Raw genomic sequence first — 16,793 nt, forward strand, 5'->3', positions numbered from 1 at the left:
AGGTGTAGTTCCAACAAACCAATGTAGTTCACTTGTATTAGTGCTGTAGGGCCTGGTAGAATATTGTTGTCACCCAACTGGCATTGATTTAGAGTGGCTTCTTTTTAACTCCTCTAGTGGAGGAAAGCAGCTGTGTTTTGTTCACAGGTAACACAAGACCGCACCTGTATGGTAGTTTCATATACAGAGGATGTTCATCTGCTTTGCTGTCCACTGAGAACGGAGTGGAGAAATAATGCTACAGACCTCAAGGTTCAGTTATTTACAAGCAGCTGGAGAGGCAGGAAAAAAGTTGGCGAGGTCCTCTAATTTGCATTAACGTGAACCTCAGAACAGTGCTGAAGTCAGAAGACATTAATAGCTTACTGTGATATTTCGTTCCAAGAAACTTTATATATTTTTTAAAAACACTTATTTATTTATTTTGAGAGAGAGCATGAGTGGGGGGAGGGCAAGAGGGCAAGGGAGAGAGAGAAAATCTCAAGCAGGCTCTGTGCCGTCCGCACAGAACAGGATATGGGGCTCTAATCTCACAAAACGTGAGATCATGACCTGAGCCGAAATCAAGAGTCAGACGCTTGAGTGACTGAGCTGCCCAGGCACCCACCCTAAGAACCTTTGTATTTTAACAGAGGCCTCTTTTCCCCTAAAGGAGTAATATCACAGATGTTGGCATTTGCATACTGTGCGATCATCTGAACCTGTTCTTGCCGGTAGCCTCAGGTTGCATATGGTAGAGAAGAAAATGGTCACCTAAAATGTACGTTAGAAATTCAGAATGCCAAGTGGAAGGGATCTTCAAGACTACCTCTGACCCCCTGGTTTTAAGATGTGGTTATCAAAACCCAGGAAAGGGGCACCTAGGTGGCTCAGTCAGTTAAACGTCTGACTTTGGTTCAGGTCATGATCTCACAGTCGGTGAGTTGGAGCCCTGCGTCGGGCTCTGTGCTGACAGCTCAGAGCCTGAAGCCTGCTTCGATTCTGTGTCTGCCTCTCTCTCTGTCCCTCCCCTGCTCATGCTCTGTCTCTGTCTGTCTCAAAGATGAATAAAAACATTAAAAAAAAAAACAACAACAGGAAAAGAAGGTTATTTGCTGATTGCCATCTAGTTTCTTACTGTTGATCAGGATAACCCTGTCTTCTGCTAATCCAATGATCTGTTCAGTAAGACCTGTTGCATCTGCCTAAGATTTGTAGAGGATCCCTAAATTTACCTAGAAATCAAGGTGCAATGGCCCAAAGAATGAAATACACAAAAGGGTGAATAGTTAGGTTATTTTATAGACTTCCTATTGAAGCCTAAGTATGTTATGGCTAACAGAGACTGGCTAGAGAAAGAAATCCCATTGGTGGGGAGGCCAGCACCACATAGCTTTTTTAGATGAGAAGGTTCTGCCCTATATCTAACCTGAAATATTTATTTTTGATGGAGAGAGGGTGAGCAGGGGGTGGAGCAGAGAGAGAGAGGGAGAGAGAGAATCCCAAGCAAGCTTGGCAATGTCAGCACAGAGCCTGATGTGGGGCTCAATCCCACAAACCGTGAGATCATGACCTGAGCTGAAGTCAAGAGTCAGATGTTTAACCGACTGAGTCACCCAGGCACCCCTAACCTGAATTCTTTATGCTAACATTTCAAACTCATTCCTTCTGTACCTTCTCTAGTCAATACCTAGACTAGAGAAATCTCATCTGTACCTAATAATGAAGTTGGTCCATTGATTTGCTGCAAGTGAGTCCATAATTGTGGCCTGTTTTTTTTTTGCTAGGGTGAATTGTGAAAATCTTTGAGACTGTTAAAGAGAAGAGGATTAACTTGTTTGGACAAGAGGATGCTTCGGGTTCTCCTATAGGCAGGAGCTCTAAGCTCTTGAGCCATGTAATAGACTGCTTTAAAATGAAGAAATATGACATTTAACATTGAATGCTTTTGTGTTTCGTGGATGTTTTCCACCTGCATTCTTAGGCTCTTAGGATGGCATGCCTTTAATTTAACAAGAAGCTGTTAGTGAAATGTATTGAAAACCCAGGCTAAGTAGCAGCAGGCTGTGGGTATGTATATTTCAGGCTAATTGTTTCAGCTGTGTGTTTAGAACCTAGCTTAGAGACTTCTTTGTAGTTTTTATTCAGAGGTTGTATATATTCTTCCACCGCCTGAAAAGTAGGGCAGGAACCCAAAACCAAATTAATTCAAGTTCCAACCTGAGAAGTGTGTTCTTTTTGATTTTCCAGAATCAGTACCAAAATGTACTAGTAATAATATTCACATTGTCTCTTAGCTTACTTATTATTTGCATGCACATTTCGATTGAAAACTTCCTTGTGTAAGTTCTGGGTTAAGCCTGGACACCTGGGATGAGGGGAATGCCATTAAATACAGAAACGTACATGGTGGTAATGTTTTCAAGTTTAGGGTTATCAGAGTTAATGGTGAGTAGTAAAGAGAATTTTTTTATGAATTTAGAACATGAATTCTTATCTTTTAAATGTATTATTAATATTGGTCCTTTTGGTGTTCTCAAATAAAAACCTGTAAACACGTGGAGATTCTCTTTTGAAAGTCAGCAAATGGAGATAATTTAGTCCATGATGTTTGTATGTACATAGTACATCATTAATGTAACAGTAGGAACTACTGATTCCTTACCTTTCTTCTTCTTTTCAGCTACTCAGTGACTGTGCAAGAGTCATACCCGCATCCCTTCGATCAAATTTACTACACCAGCTGCACTGACATTCTGAACTGGTTTAAATGTACGCGGCACAGGTAATCAAAGCTCAGGTCTATTTATGGAGTTTGGCTAACTGGGAAGTACTTTACTACAGAGACGTTACATGTATGAGAGGATGCATCTGTTCATCTAGTCAATAGTTATTGAGTGCTTGTTACTGTCCTAGCCTTGTTCCAAACCATAGGAGATACAGACATGCAAAAAAAAAAGCCTGTCCATGCCCTTGATGAGCTTACAGGGGAAATGTCTCCTGGTTTCCATAGTTTGGTTAGCAAGAATTCATGCAGCTTTTGTGTGATGCGTAAACGGGGGAGACACTCTTAATTATGGACTTCAAGAAACTCGTATTCCAGCATACGTTTCTACTTGAATATCTGACTCAATTTGGACTAATTTAAACTTGAACTCAACTTAAGCCACATTTTTTCCCCTATAAATGTGAAAACAGAGAAGAAAAACATCTTAAATATGAATGTTAATATGGAAGGGACCAGAGATGCCTTACTTTTATTGGTAAAATGCTTACCATGGTGTGAGCCATGGGTCTAATGTGACACCTGTTGATTTATACTGCACTAAATGTTATACTCAATGTTATTTCTTTAGACAGGCTTTCCTCCACCACTCCATCTAAACAAGTATTCCCTTCCTGTCACGCTCTCTTTCCTTACTCAGGCCTTATTTTTCATCACACTATATAATCATTACTAGTCATGATATGACCAATTTATTTGTTTAATATGTATCTGCACTTAAATTCTATATGTCTGTCTTCCCCAGTAGAGTGTAAGTTCTTTGAGGGCAAGTCTTTATATTGTTTTGCTCACTCTGAGCTACTTCCCCAGTGCCTAGAGCAGTGCCTGGAATATATTAAACACTCAGTGAGCCTGTGTTGCATAAATGAATCAGTGAATGAATGAAGCTTTAGTTAAATGTGAGAGTCCTTTGTATACTTCTATTTTTGTTTTTAATTTTTTTAACGTTTATTTATTTTTGAGACAGAGAGAGACAGAGCATGAATGGGGGAGGGTTAGAGAGAGAGGAAGACACAGAATCTGAAACAGGCCCCGGGCTCTGAGCTGTCAGCACAGAGCCCGACGCGGGGCTCGAACTCACAGACTGTGAGATCATGACCCGAGCTGAAGTCGGACGCTCAACCGACTGAGCCACCCAGGCGCCCCTGTATACTTCTATTTTGTAGTGGGATGAGGCTGTGTTGTCTCATTTTTCAAGGAATTCTCTGAATTCTTCCTTTAAAACATATGTGAATGGTAATTAGATCAGTGTCATAGCTGAAATTAATTATACTCTCTGAGCTATCTCAAGATAAGTGAAATAGGAAAGTCATAAAACTTCTGATCCCTTGAAATAAAGTATAACTTGACTTAAATGGGCAATTTTAATATATTCTTAGCAAACTGATAAGAGTTAGCATACTATTCATCAAGACATTTATTCCATGTTTCTTCTTCTTTTAAAAGTTTTTAAAATGTTTATTTATTATTGAGAGAGAGACAGAGGGAGAGCAAGTGAGGGGCGGAGAGAGAGGGAGACAGAATCCGAAGCAGGCTCCAGGTTCCCAGCTGTCGGCACAGAGCCTAACTGTGGGCTCGAACTCACGAACTGTGAGATCATGACCTGAGCCGAGGTTGGAATCTTAACTGACTGAGTCACCCAGGTGCCCCTCCCTGTTTCTTCTTAACTGTTTTAGAATATTTTGCTCTTCATACCTTTATTATATATATGTAATAGCCCTTTGGTATTAAAATAAAAATTCTTGATTTCTAATCAAATTGTCAGTCAAAAGAAGTAACAGTGTGATTTCTCCCTCTGTGTAGAATCAGTTATCGGACGGCCTATCGACATGGAGAGAAAACTATGTATAGGCGCAAATCTCAGTGTTGTCCTGGATTTTATGAAAGCCGGGAAATGTGTGTCCGTAAGTAAGAACTTTATCCCTTTGTGGGTCACTTATTTTTCCCGGTGCTGGTGTGCATCTGTTAATGGCAGCCAAGATGGAGGCCTGGGGAGATGGGGAAGCTTGGACTATTCCCTTTCCCTTTTGATGGCTGCTTTCCTGGTCTGTGGAAGGAGGGAAGCATTGCTCTGTTCCTCTGTGTTATAAAAAATCTCCAAATGATGGGGCGCCTGGGTGGCGCAGTCGGTTAAGCGTCCGACTTCAGCCAGGTCACGATCTCGCGGTCCATGAGTTCGAGCCCCGCGTCAGGCTCTGGGCTGATGGCTCGGAGCCTGGAGCCTGTTTCCGATTCTGTGTCTCCCTCTCTCTCTGCCCCTCCCCCGTTCATGCTCTGTCTCTCTCTGTCCCAAAAATAAATAAACGTTGAAAAAAAAAAAAATTTTTAAAAAATCTCCAAATGAATGTTGCCTGACGAGAAAACAGATGGTATAGAAGGATTATTGAAGGCTGGATGTGGTAGTGTTCATTACAGTTTTGCAATAAGTGTCTCTTTGGAAATGGGTCAAGTTGTCACTCGACTTAGGTCACAGAAGGGAAGAGAGGCGTGACTTTCCCACAGCAGCGGACTGGAGTCCCAAGTCAGCTTCTGAGAGGCGGGTGTGTTCTTTTCTGGTGCACAGAAAGATGAAGGCTTTCACAAAGTAGAAGAGTTTTCACACTAAGCACCGACACTAAGTCTGAGTCACAAAGTAGACCTTCTTCTTTGTCATTTTCTCTCTCCCTTCCCTAGCTCACCGGTTCACTCTGGAATGTCTCAAGGCAAGCTTGATATTTTATGATACACTTCAGAAAAATCCTAGAATATCATGTGGGATGAAGTTTGCAAACTGAGGTTTCTTACTACTGGGTTTAGGACATAGAGAAGAGATCATTAGAAAGGGTTTTATTCAAATATTTTGGCTCAACACATAGCTAGAGGGGCCACTTTGTTTTCTGAGCTGAGACACTGGTGTTGAGTTGCATAGAGAGACAAGGTTCTGCTCTAACTGGATGGCATTAGGATCAATTGAACACCTCTTAGCATGAGTATCTGCAGCGCTGGGTAATAGCCCTGGGTGGCCTCAGATAAGCCCTTTATACCTCTTTGAGACTCCTTTGCTCTCTAGTGGAGAGAGGAGTTAAATGGATATGTGTGTGTGCTCTCTTCTTTCCAGTGACTGGATTCTATTCTTTAAATGAACAGCAGCAGTTCCTCAACTTTGATTTAGAACCAGGGCTTTTTGTGATAATAAATGTTCACTGAAAAACTTAGAAAATAGAACGAAACAAAAGAAAAGGAGGGGTGCCTGGGTGGTTCAGTCAGTTAAGCGTCTGGTTCAGGTCATGATCTCACCGTCCGTGAGTTCGAGCCCTGCATTGGGCTCTGTGCTGATGGCTCAGAGCCTGGAGCCTGCTTCAGATTTTGTGTCTCTGTCTCTCTCTGCCCCTCCCCACTCACACTCTGTCTCTCTCTCTCTGTCAAAAATAAATAAACATTAAAAAAAAATGAAAAAAAAAAAAAAAAAAAAGGAGACTGCATTGAGAGTATGTTCCCTGGTCAGTAAATGTACTTTTGTAGCATATTGCAAACGTCATTGTGCGATTGCGTTGTAGATACTTAACCAGTTTTAGCTGTTGAATATTTGTGCCATTTCCATGTTTTACCTATTATGACCTGTTCTAGAAGACATCATCATGGTTAAATCTGTGTTCATACCCTTAATTAGTAGGTAAGGATACCTTCCTAGAAGTAAAATTCCTGGGTCAGAGGTATATATGTATTTTTAAAATGTTTGCTGTCTTTCTGCTTTCTGCTGCTACTTACAGTATTTGGGAATGCTTTTTGCTTAAACTGTGTGCCAATTTTCCCTTTGGTAATTTTTTCCCTCAGTTTGCATGCCTCTGATTAACAATGTCGAATAAGAAAAATTACATGTTTATAATCAAACATCTTAGCGAATAATTATGAACCGATCTCTGTGGCCCAGGCTGATGGGAGTTTTCAAAGCAAAGCCCTGAGCATGCGCCCAGGCAGAACGGGCGTGGACCCTGGCTGTCTGGGCTGGCCTCTTCCCAGGGGCTTCGGGGTGACGTTATCTTGGTGCCCTTGCCGGGGCTCTAACGTACAAGAACAATCGTCAATAGAGTAAGAGAGTGGTTGTGTCTCCCAGGATTCTTTTCTATTACCCACGTCACAGAAATGTCATATAAAGTCAGGATGCTCTTGCATTAAGTTAGGTAGAGACTGGAGAGGTGTTTGGGCAGTCTTCTGTCCTACCTTCTTTCCTTGAAGGCCTTGTGCTAAGGAAGCTTGATTTTACTGGCAAGCTGGTGGGAGGAGCATGGATCCAAGCAAGGTCTGTTAGGGTTTTGGTGCTTCATGGTCCCAGCCTTCCAGAACCCAACACCTCTGTCATTTCCTGCATCGCTGCTGCCCAGCTCTAGCATCATCACACGTCAATATTATAATGATAGAAATGACTTTTCCTTTATCTCACACTAGGTGGGTGGCAAGGTGTCCTCCTGATGGCTTTAGCATTTGCCTCTAAAGTTCTTCTTTTTCTAAGCCTTCCTGCCTGACCAACTGCCCCTGGAGACTGAAACATTTTTCCCTTAGCTATGTTAATATATTTGATCAGCTTACTGTCTCCTCTCAGAGGCCTGGGAGCTATTTGGTCTCTTTAAAGGTATTTTGCATCTCTCCACTCTGATGTCTTGATTTCATAGCTTTACCCCAGAGAATGATCAAGCTTCCCTTGCTTCCTTGTTCTTGGGGATGCCTCCAGTCAGTCTTCTCTCCTCTCAACAGCTGGCTGCAGTGAGGCACCCTAGTGGATAGAGAAGGGAGAGAGAAGACAGGACTCTTGGTTGTGCTCTCCTTTTCAATTAGTTTTTGCTGTCAGGTACACAGAATAGTCATCATTGTTAACTGTTTCTAGTTACCAGACAGAATTGAAACACAAGAATTGGTTATAATTTTAGTTTAATTTTTGGTAGTAAGTTTTCCTAGAAGGCAAGAAGGATGGTTTCATGCAAATACATACCCATATTTGAAAAAAGTATCCTTTAATTAGCTGGACTAGATCCTTCTGGAGAGCAAGCTCTATTTTTATTACCTCTGCTTCATCCTGCTAAAGATGATGCATTTCCTCTAGACAGATTGTGTAGAGGCTGCTAGTCCACAGAGCACATTTTGAGTCACCAGGGTCTCTGTCCAGAAGACAGATTGTGTCATCAGGCAGAAAGAATCAAGACGGAGAACGTAGGGAATAGCATTGGAATCTGGGTGGGAAAAGGAATGTTTGGAAAATTTTTCATAAAGAAAATATTACTAGACCTGAAAATGTCCATGATTTCTTGAGGAGGTTTTAACCTATTCCTAACAATAATTAAACTTTTAAGTGTATTCATCTTTCAGGGTTACTATTCTTGCCCAATGTTGTGTTTAATTACTTTTGATGTGGAGAAATTCAAATAGTAATGAAGAAAAGCACAGGGGAATGAAATGGGTTCAGTGTGTGTGTGTGTGCGCGCGCGCGCGCACATTTATCTGTGTATATATGTATGTAGTATGTGTACCTGTATGTCAGTGTGTATGTGTATATATATATTTTTTGTTATTTATTTTTAAAAGTCTTTTTTTTAAGTATAGTTGACACACACTGTTACGTTAGTTTCTGGTGTGATTCTTGTATACTTCAGCTTCTCTATATGTCACGCTATGCTCACCACAAGTGTGGCTCCATATAATAGCTAAAATGCAATTACAGTGTCATTGACTACATTCCCTATGCTGTGGGTTTTATTCCTGTGACTCATTCATTCCATAATGGGAAGCCTATATTTTGCACTCCCCTTCACCTTTTTTGCCCACCCTGCCACCCTCTTCCCTCTGGCCACCATCGATTTGTTCTCTGTATTTGTAAGTCTGATTTTGCTTTTCTAATTTATTCATTTGTTCTGTTTTTTAGATTCCACAGATGAGTGAATCATATGGTATTCATCTTTCTCTGTCTGACTTATTTCGCATAGTATTCATTAGGTCCATCCATGTTGTCATAAATGACAAAATCTCACCCTTTTCTTTGTATGATACTCCAGTGTGTGTGTGTGTGTGTGTGTGTGTGTGTGTGTGTGTGCACATCACATCTTTATCCACTCATCTTTTTTTAATATGTCATTCTTTTTTTAAGGTTATTTATTTATTTATTTATTTATTTATTTATTTATTTATTTAGAGTATGTGTTAATGGGGAAGGGACAAAGAGAGAGAGAGGGAGAGGGAAAGAGAAAGAGAAGAGAATCCCAAGCAGGCCCTGTGCTGTCAGCACAGAGCCTACTGTGGGGCTCAATTCCACCAATTATGAGGTCACGACCTGAGCTGAAATCAAGAGTTGGAGGATGCTCAACCAACTGAGCCGCCCAGGCACCCCAAGATTTCATTCTTTTCCTGGCTGAGTAATATTCCGTTGTGTATATATAACACATTTTCTTTATCTATTTATCCATCAATAGACCCTAATGTTGTTTCTCTCTCAGCTATTGTAAATAATGCTGCTATATACATAGGGGTATAGATACCTTTTTGAGTTAGTATTTCTGTTGCCTTCAGATAAATACCCATAAGTAGAATTGTTGGGTCATTTGGAAGTTTTTCTTTCTTTCTTTCTTTCTTTCTTTCTTTCTTTCTTTCTTTCTTTCTTTCTTTCTTCCTTTCTTCCTTTCTTCCTTTCTTTCTTTCTTTCACGTTTATTTTTGAGAGAGAGAGACAGAGTGTCACCGGGGGAGGTGCAGAGAGAGAAGGAGACACAGAATCTGAAACAGGCTCCAGGCTCTGAGCTAATGTGGGGCTAGAACCCACAAACCGTGAGATCATGACCTGAGCTGAAGCTGGACGCTTAACCGACTAAGCCACCCAGGTGCCCCTTGGTAGTTCTATTTTTAATTTTTTGAGGAACCTCCATGCTGTTTTTCATAGTGGCTGTACCAATTTACATGCCTACCAACAGTGCACAAGGGCTCCCTTTTCTCCACATCCACACAACACTTGTTATTTCTTGTCTTTTTTGTAATAGACGTTTTAACAGGTGGAGATGATATCTCATTGTGATTTTGATTTGTATTTCCCCAATGAATAGTGATGATGAGCACTTTTTCATATACCTGTTGGCCATCTATATGTCTTCTTTGGAAAAATGTCTGTTCAGATCCTTTGCCCATTTTTTTAATTGATATTTTTTCTTCCTCTTGAGTTGTGTGAATTTTTTAAAATATATTTGGGATATTAACTCCTTATTGGATATATTATCAGATATGTGATTTGCAAGTTTTTTTTTTTTTTATTGGTAGGTTGCTCTTCATTTTCTTGATGATTTCCTTTGAAGTGCAAAGGATCTTTAGTTGGATGGAGTCCTACTTGTTGATTTTAATTTTTGCTGCCTTTGCTTTTGGTGTCATATCCAAAAAGTTATCTCTAAGATTGATGTTAAGAAGCTTATTGCCTATGTTTTCTTCTAGGAGTTTTATGCTTTCAGGTCTTACGTTCAAGTCTTTGATCCAAATTGAACTTATTTTTGTGTGTCACGAAAGACAGTTGTCCAGGTTTTTTTGCATTCTTCTGCATGTGGCTGTCCAGTGTTCCTAGTACCGTTTATTGAAGAGACTGTCTTTTCTCCATTGTATATTTGTGGCTCCTTTGCCATAAATTAATTGACCATGTATGAGTCAGTTTATTTCTGGCCTCTCTGTTCTGCTCCATTGATCCCTGTGTCTGTTTTTATGTCAATACCAAACTGCTTTGATTCCTGTAGTTTGAAATCAGAAAGTGTGATGCCTCCAGCTTTGTTCTTATTTCTCAAGATTGTTTTGGCTTTTTGGGCTCTTTTGTGATTTCACACAAATTCTAGGTTTCTTTGGTCTATTTCTGTGAACAACATCATTGTAATTTTGATAGAGATCGTATTGAATCGTAGGTGGCTTGGGGTAGTATGGACATTTTAACATTACTAATTTTTCGAATCCATTGTTTGGAATAACTGACATATTGAGTTTATAAATCTAAAAACCTAGTGTTTGATATGCTAAATTCAGCTTAGAGATGTTTTATTCATCAGTCTAACTCTAATAAACACACTGAAGGATCTCTAACTCATGTTTTACAAATTTAAACACCATCAAGTTTTTAAAATGGAATTTATGCTTTTAAAATGGAATAGACACTATAGATTTTGATGATCTTACACATTTCCACATTAAATTCAAAATGTTCACAAGGCTGAAAAATAGTTACACTCTAAGAAAATAATTATATCATCTCATGTTTTTGCTTTACTGTAAAGAAAAATTTGGTGGTCTCTTTTCAGTTTGCTGAAGTGTTTTGTTTTTTTTTTAAGTTGATTTATTTATTGAGAGAGGGAGAGACAGAGAGAGCATGTGTGCACAAGTGGGAGAAGGGCAGAGAGCTAGGGATAGAGAGAGAATCCCAAGTGGGCTTCTTGCTAACAGTGTGGACTATGTGAGGCTCAGACTCACGAACTGTGAGATCATGATCTCAGCTGAAATCAAGAGTCAGATGTTTAACTTATGGAACCACCCAGACACCCCCAGTTTGCTGAAGTTTTTGGTTAATTAATTAGTTTGTTTCAATTGTAGTAAAAAATACATAACATTAAATACCATCTTAATAATTTTTAAGTGTACTATTTAGTGGTGTTAAGTGTATTTACTTTGTTGGGTAACGGATCCCTAGAACTTTTTCATTTTTTAAATTGAAACTCTGTACTTATTAAATCTTAATTCCCCCCTCTTCCTTTACTCCAGCCCTTGGCCATTACCTTTTAACTTCTACTTCCTGTTTCTGGGGTTTTGACTACTTTAGAGACTTTATATGAGTGGAATCATACAATTTTTGTCCTTTTATGACAGACTTATTTTACTTGGTACAATGTCCTCGAGTTTCATCCATGTTATAACTTTTGCTAGAAATTATTTTTTTAAGTCTACATAATATTCCTTTGTATTGTTTTCTGAAGTTTTTAAAATATCAGGGAACCTGGTTCTTTATTGTTACCTTGATGGAACGTACTGAGTCCCTTGTCTATTCCAGACGTTGCCTTCTGTATCCCTGAAATCTGAAACCCATTCTGTCTTAGTCTTGTTTTTCAGGTTAGGTTCGAACTATCAACCCAGTTGGTGACCCCATTTGATTGAATGTGACATATCTTTTAGTCATTAAAATATGTAAATGTTTTTTTTTTTTTGCCTAACTTTACTGTGGTAATTACTATAATTATGTATTCTTTTCATGTAAGTCATATTTTATGACTCATATCTCTTGTAAATATGAAAATGATATCTCATTGCATTTTGCATATCTCATGGTTGGAATGTGAAATCATAACCTCTCAGGTCATCTTACTCTCTTTCACCTTGCTTTGATGCAGGTCCCATGTATAGTCTAAAGTTACAAGAGTGACAGTTGTGTGGCTCTTCCTCCAAGGTATTAATTTCCTCTGTAAGATGAGCACAGTCTCCAGATACTTCCCATCTTCCATCTTGTCAACCCCCACCCCTGTATATAGTCCGTATAGGTTTCTAATTTAGAATTTTTCTCTTATTCCTGAAATGAAAAGATGCACAACACAAACTAGCCTTAATGTAGTGTGTTCAAAGATTATAAATTAACATCGATGTCTTCCTCATTGTTTTGTCTCCCTCACTTTTCCTTCCTTCCTTTCTTCCTTCCTCCCTCCCCTCCTCCCTTCCTCCTTTCCTCCCTCCCTCCCTACATACTTACCTATTCACTCATTCAATTATTGGACACTTAAACAGTTTAGTGGATGCAGTGAGCATCATTTTATATCTCTCTTTGCACATGTGAGTGATTCGTAAGATAAATTACATGGTACTTCTGGGACAAAGGGCATGAATATTGTATCAGTAAGGATTAGGTTCAGTTCTGAGATACAAGTTTCTTTCTTTCTTACCTATGAGCCCAGATTTGGGTAAACCAGGAGGGGCCCAGGCAATTTCCACCTTTCTGCCCTACCATCTCTGAGGTACAGCCTTCATCTTCATGTACCATTACTGATCTCTATGTATCAGTCTTGTTCCCAAGCAGTGGATGGAGGAGGCAAGAGTAAGAGGCAAATGTCAAAGGCAGCTGTCTTTTAAGGAAAGTTCTTGGAAGTGATTGCATTCTATTTCCACTTTGACCAGAATATAGTCACCGGCCTTACTAACCTGTAAGAGCCTCTTAATTCTGGATGATCAGGAGTCTGCCTGGTAAAAATCTATTTTTATGGGATGGTAATAATGGATATTAGGAGACAGGAGCCATCTGAGCCACATTTTAAGACTTTTTGATACAGATTGCCAAATTGCTGTCGAGCAGGTTGTACCAACTTGCTTGCCCACAAGAAGGGTGTGAGCGTGCCCACTTCTCCATATCTTTACCAACACTAGGTATTACTGTTGCTTCCAACCTATGGAGGGGGGGTGGGAATGGTAACTTGCTTGCTTTACTTTGCATTCCCTTGATTACTAGTGATGGTGTTCTCTTCAAAAACATATATTTATCAGCCATTTGTATTTTGGCTTCAAGGATGAGAACAGTCTGGAGGATACAGTGAAACTGCTTTGTTCTTCAGAGAGTCACAGAAATGCTGATGAGAAGCAAGAAGGGGTAATAGAGAAAAAAGGGAGACAGTGTGAGACTGCAGCTTGAATAATAAATGCCAAGGTCAAACCAGCAGAAGACTCAGGCCCTTCAGAGCTTCTTATCATCATCAGTGTTGCTGGCGTCCTTTCGCTCCTCACCCCAATGTTCCCCAGGTCCCCCATGGGGACCTCAACTCTTTGAAGCTCTGGGGATGTCATAGAGCCTGGTGGCCTCTTATCTTCTCCCATGGCTCCCCACCATGAGCCCTGAGGAGAGAGGAATACTCTCTGCTCCCATGGCAGTGAGGACAGCTTGAAGCAGTGAACGTGCATTGTCCATGGAGAGGAGCCAAGATCCAGACTCATGATCTTCGTGGAACTGCAGTTTTGGAGTAAATGAATGTTGGAGGCAGCCCTAAGTGCCTCACCATTATTTACAACAATAGAACTTCAGGCAGGTGCCTTTGCGATACACACAACTGATTTCCAAACACATAGTTGAAACCTGACCCCCTAGCAAGTAGGAATCTCTTATTGATTTGGTTTCACGGGACTAGGAAAAGCTCATAGGAAAAGCAGCAGCAGAGTGGGAAGTTGGCACCTCTCCTTCTCTGGGATTGCTTAATCATGAAACAAGGCTGGCCATCATTCTCATTCTGGTGTCCTGGGTCTCACCTTGGCTGGTGGCAGAGAAGGCGGGTGTAAGCAGGGTTGCATGTGGCAGAATCGTGAATGGACACACGACATGACCAGGGGTCCCTTCTCCTGTCTAGCTCTCAACCTTTTGTTTGTTTTTTTGTTTTTAATATTTATTTTTGAGAGAGAAAGAGAGAGAGAGAGAGACAGAGCATGAGCAGGGAGGGGCAGAGAGAGAGGGAGACACAGAATCTGGAGCAGCTCCAGGCTCTGAGCTGTCAGCACAGAGACTGTTGCGGGGCTCGAACTCATGAACCGTGAAATCATGACCTGAGCCGAAGTCGGACGCTTAAGCGGCTGAGCTACCCAGGCACCCCTGTTTGTTTCTTTTTAGTGTTCTTTTCTTTTTTTTTTTTTAAGTTTATTTATTTTTGAGAAGTGGGAGGGGCAGAGAGAAAGGGAGACAGGATCCCAAGCAGGCTCTGCACTGTCAGCGCAGAGTCTGACTGGGGGCTCGATCTCACGAATTGTGAGATCATGACTTGAGCTGAAATCCAGAGCTGGACGCTTAACCGGCTGAGCCACCCAGGCACCCCTGGCTCCCATCTTTTTGCCCCACATGCCCAGTCTTCTACTGGATGCTGCTGCAAAGGAAAAGACCATTCTGACAAATGTTTCTTTGGGGGTAGACTTAACTCTGTTTTCCTATTTTTGTTAGATAGGGAAGGTCAAATGCTAACTTCAAATTCAAGCTGCCATGGGGGCATTACAGGCAGTGCTGCTTGCGAGCAAGACAGTGGAAGAGATTTGCGGACTGGGTCATCCACTCTATTGCCTTGTAGGCCAGCCCTGATGGTGGAAGATCGGTTCCCATGGATGTGCCCTGCCTGTCTTTGGCATTCATTAAGAGAACTCTGGAACTGTAAACAAGAAGCCTTAACTCCCACACACTGAACTGTATATGATTTCCTGTTCTTAGCAGAGACGAGTGTGACAATTGATTACCATAGCAGTGAATGAATATTCACAGCTGATTTTTAACTTGGCCAATTTTATGAAAAACAGACCTGGTTATAGGCAAATAGGGAGCTAGAACTGGGGTGGCTGTTTACACAAAAAATAATTCTTGCAAATGAACTTACTCTTGTTTGAATGTCATGCTTCAGTAAGCAATGGGTTGTTAAGTCCAAATTTTGGGTTAAGGGCTTAGAGACATCTGTAGCTCACTTACCCAGGACTATTTTTCTTCCAGGAGGCAGATAGGCCACATAGGTGATGCTTTAAAGGGCCATAGAACCCACCCATTTCCCTATATATATATATATATATATATATATATATATATATTGTCCTGGAATATTATGTTAAACTGGAATTAATAAAAACTTCCCTTTTGGGAGAGAGGGCACCATCTCTTAGAAGTAGCTACCTGGAACATTGTGTTTAGAAGGATTCTGAGGCCATGTTTGTGCTAAGAGAAAGAATGGAGGGACTCATTAGTGCTTTCTGTCATTATCATTAGGTGGCCCTAGTGCCTCACATTCGCCATCCCTCTGGTAGACTCTGTATGACATCCTGTGGCATTTTGGACCTCTTGAATCATGGAGGTATCAGTTGAGGTTCCTGAATCATACAGCTGGCCATAGACTCCTGTTATACTTAGCTTTTCCATTTAACTATGAAGTCGTATGTACTTGTTTCTCCCATTGTCCCCCAGAGAAATGAGCTTTCTCTTTGTGAGCTGGAATATTCAGGATTATATTGTCAACAATTTTATTTACGGAATGGAAACAGATACTCAACAGCCACATTTTGCCTCCATGTAGGCAGAGGAGGGTCTGGTAGGAAGGGCATTGGAGACAAAGCGTCCTGATGGGCAAGGGTTTTGGGAATAGCAGCGCTGCAAGGACTCATTTCCCTCACCTGGAGATTATAGAAGAACGCATTAAATTCTTTATTGGTCTTTTGCTGCTGAAAAGTTTGGGGCTCAGATTTTTCAAGATGACAAGTGCTAGGGTCCAGGGCAAGGTGCCTTGTTTGGGCTGAGAAATTTCCACCTTTGGCAGAGGGCTGTTTATTGATGAGCTGGGCATCTCTGGGGGAGTGAGGGGAGCACGGTAAGAGTTTAAGGAGTGGGCAACACCTCTCTGAAGCTGAAGGCAGTCTGAGCCTTCTGCTCTGGATTTGCTTGACTCTCACAAGCTTGATTAATAATAGAGTTGTGATCTTGTCAAATATTTCCCAACAACTGTGGTGGGTCGACTCTTGAACAGACTCTTTTGAGGCCGGATTAAAGTGAGACAATCCTATTGGGCTAGCCGAAGAGACCCTGAGCTGACAGCAATCAGATGGTATGTTTCTAAGTATACCTACTCATGATGCCCTTTCTGCCACGGCAGTGGATTTTTTCATGTTTCCATAGGGACCCTGTATTCTGTTGCTATGGAGCCCGACTTGGTTTGGAGGAACCTATCAGTAAATACTGGGAAAGGCCCTTTGTCCACATGTTTCACCAGCAGAAATTCCAATTTTCCCACACATCTATTGGAACCTAAACCTCAGGTCTCCAGTTTTGGTCTTTGGTCTCAGCTACTACTGAAAATAGGAAATCTGATAAACAATGCAGACGATCTTTGTTGATTTCTCGATGGTCAGTGTTTGCTCACTAGTTAGGATTTCACAAATAGAAACTATGAATATAATAGTAAATTGAAGATACCTTGAGTTTAAACAGATGGAAATCATGTCTGCTGCCTTTTTTTTTTTTTTTTCTTAAGAAAGCCTGACTTTAGAGTCCCATGGAAGCAGGCCAA

The 16,793-nt window shown here is 40.8% G+C and overlaps 1 protein-coding gene across 1 annotated transcript in view; it reads left to right on the forward strand.

Annotated features, from left to right (window-relative positions):
• The window catches only part of MEGF10 (multiple EGF like domains 10), a 180,070-nt gene that overhangs the window by 50,746 nt on the left and 112,531 nt on the right, over positions 1 to 16,793 (forward strand). Inside the window, exons 3-4 of the mRNA XM_040444369.1 lie at positions 2,663 to 2,764; positions 4,568 to 4,668. Coding sequence (XP_040300303.1) covers positions 2,663 to 2,764; positions 4,568 to 4,668 — 203 coding nt within the window. The remainder of the gene's footprint in view (positions 1 to 2,662; positions 2,765 to 4,567; positions 4,669 to 16,793) is intronic.

This window comes from Herpailurus yagouaroundi, unplaced genomic scaffold (genome assembly GCF_014898765.1).
Source record: "Herpailurus yagouaroundi ecotype Mexico unplaced genomic scaffold, PumYag 192, whole genome shotgun sequence".
NCBI lineage: Eukaryota > Metazoa > Chordata > Mammalia > Carnivora > Felidae > Herpailurus > Herpailurus yagouaroundi.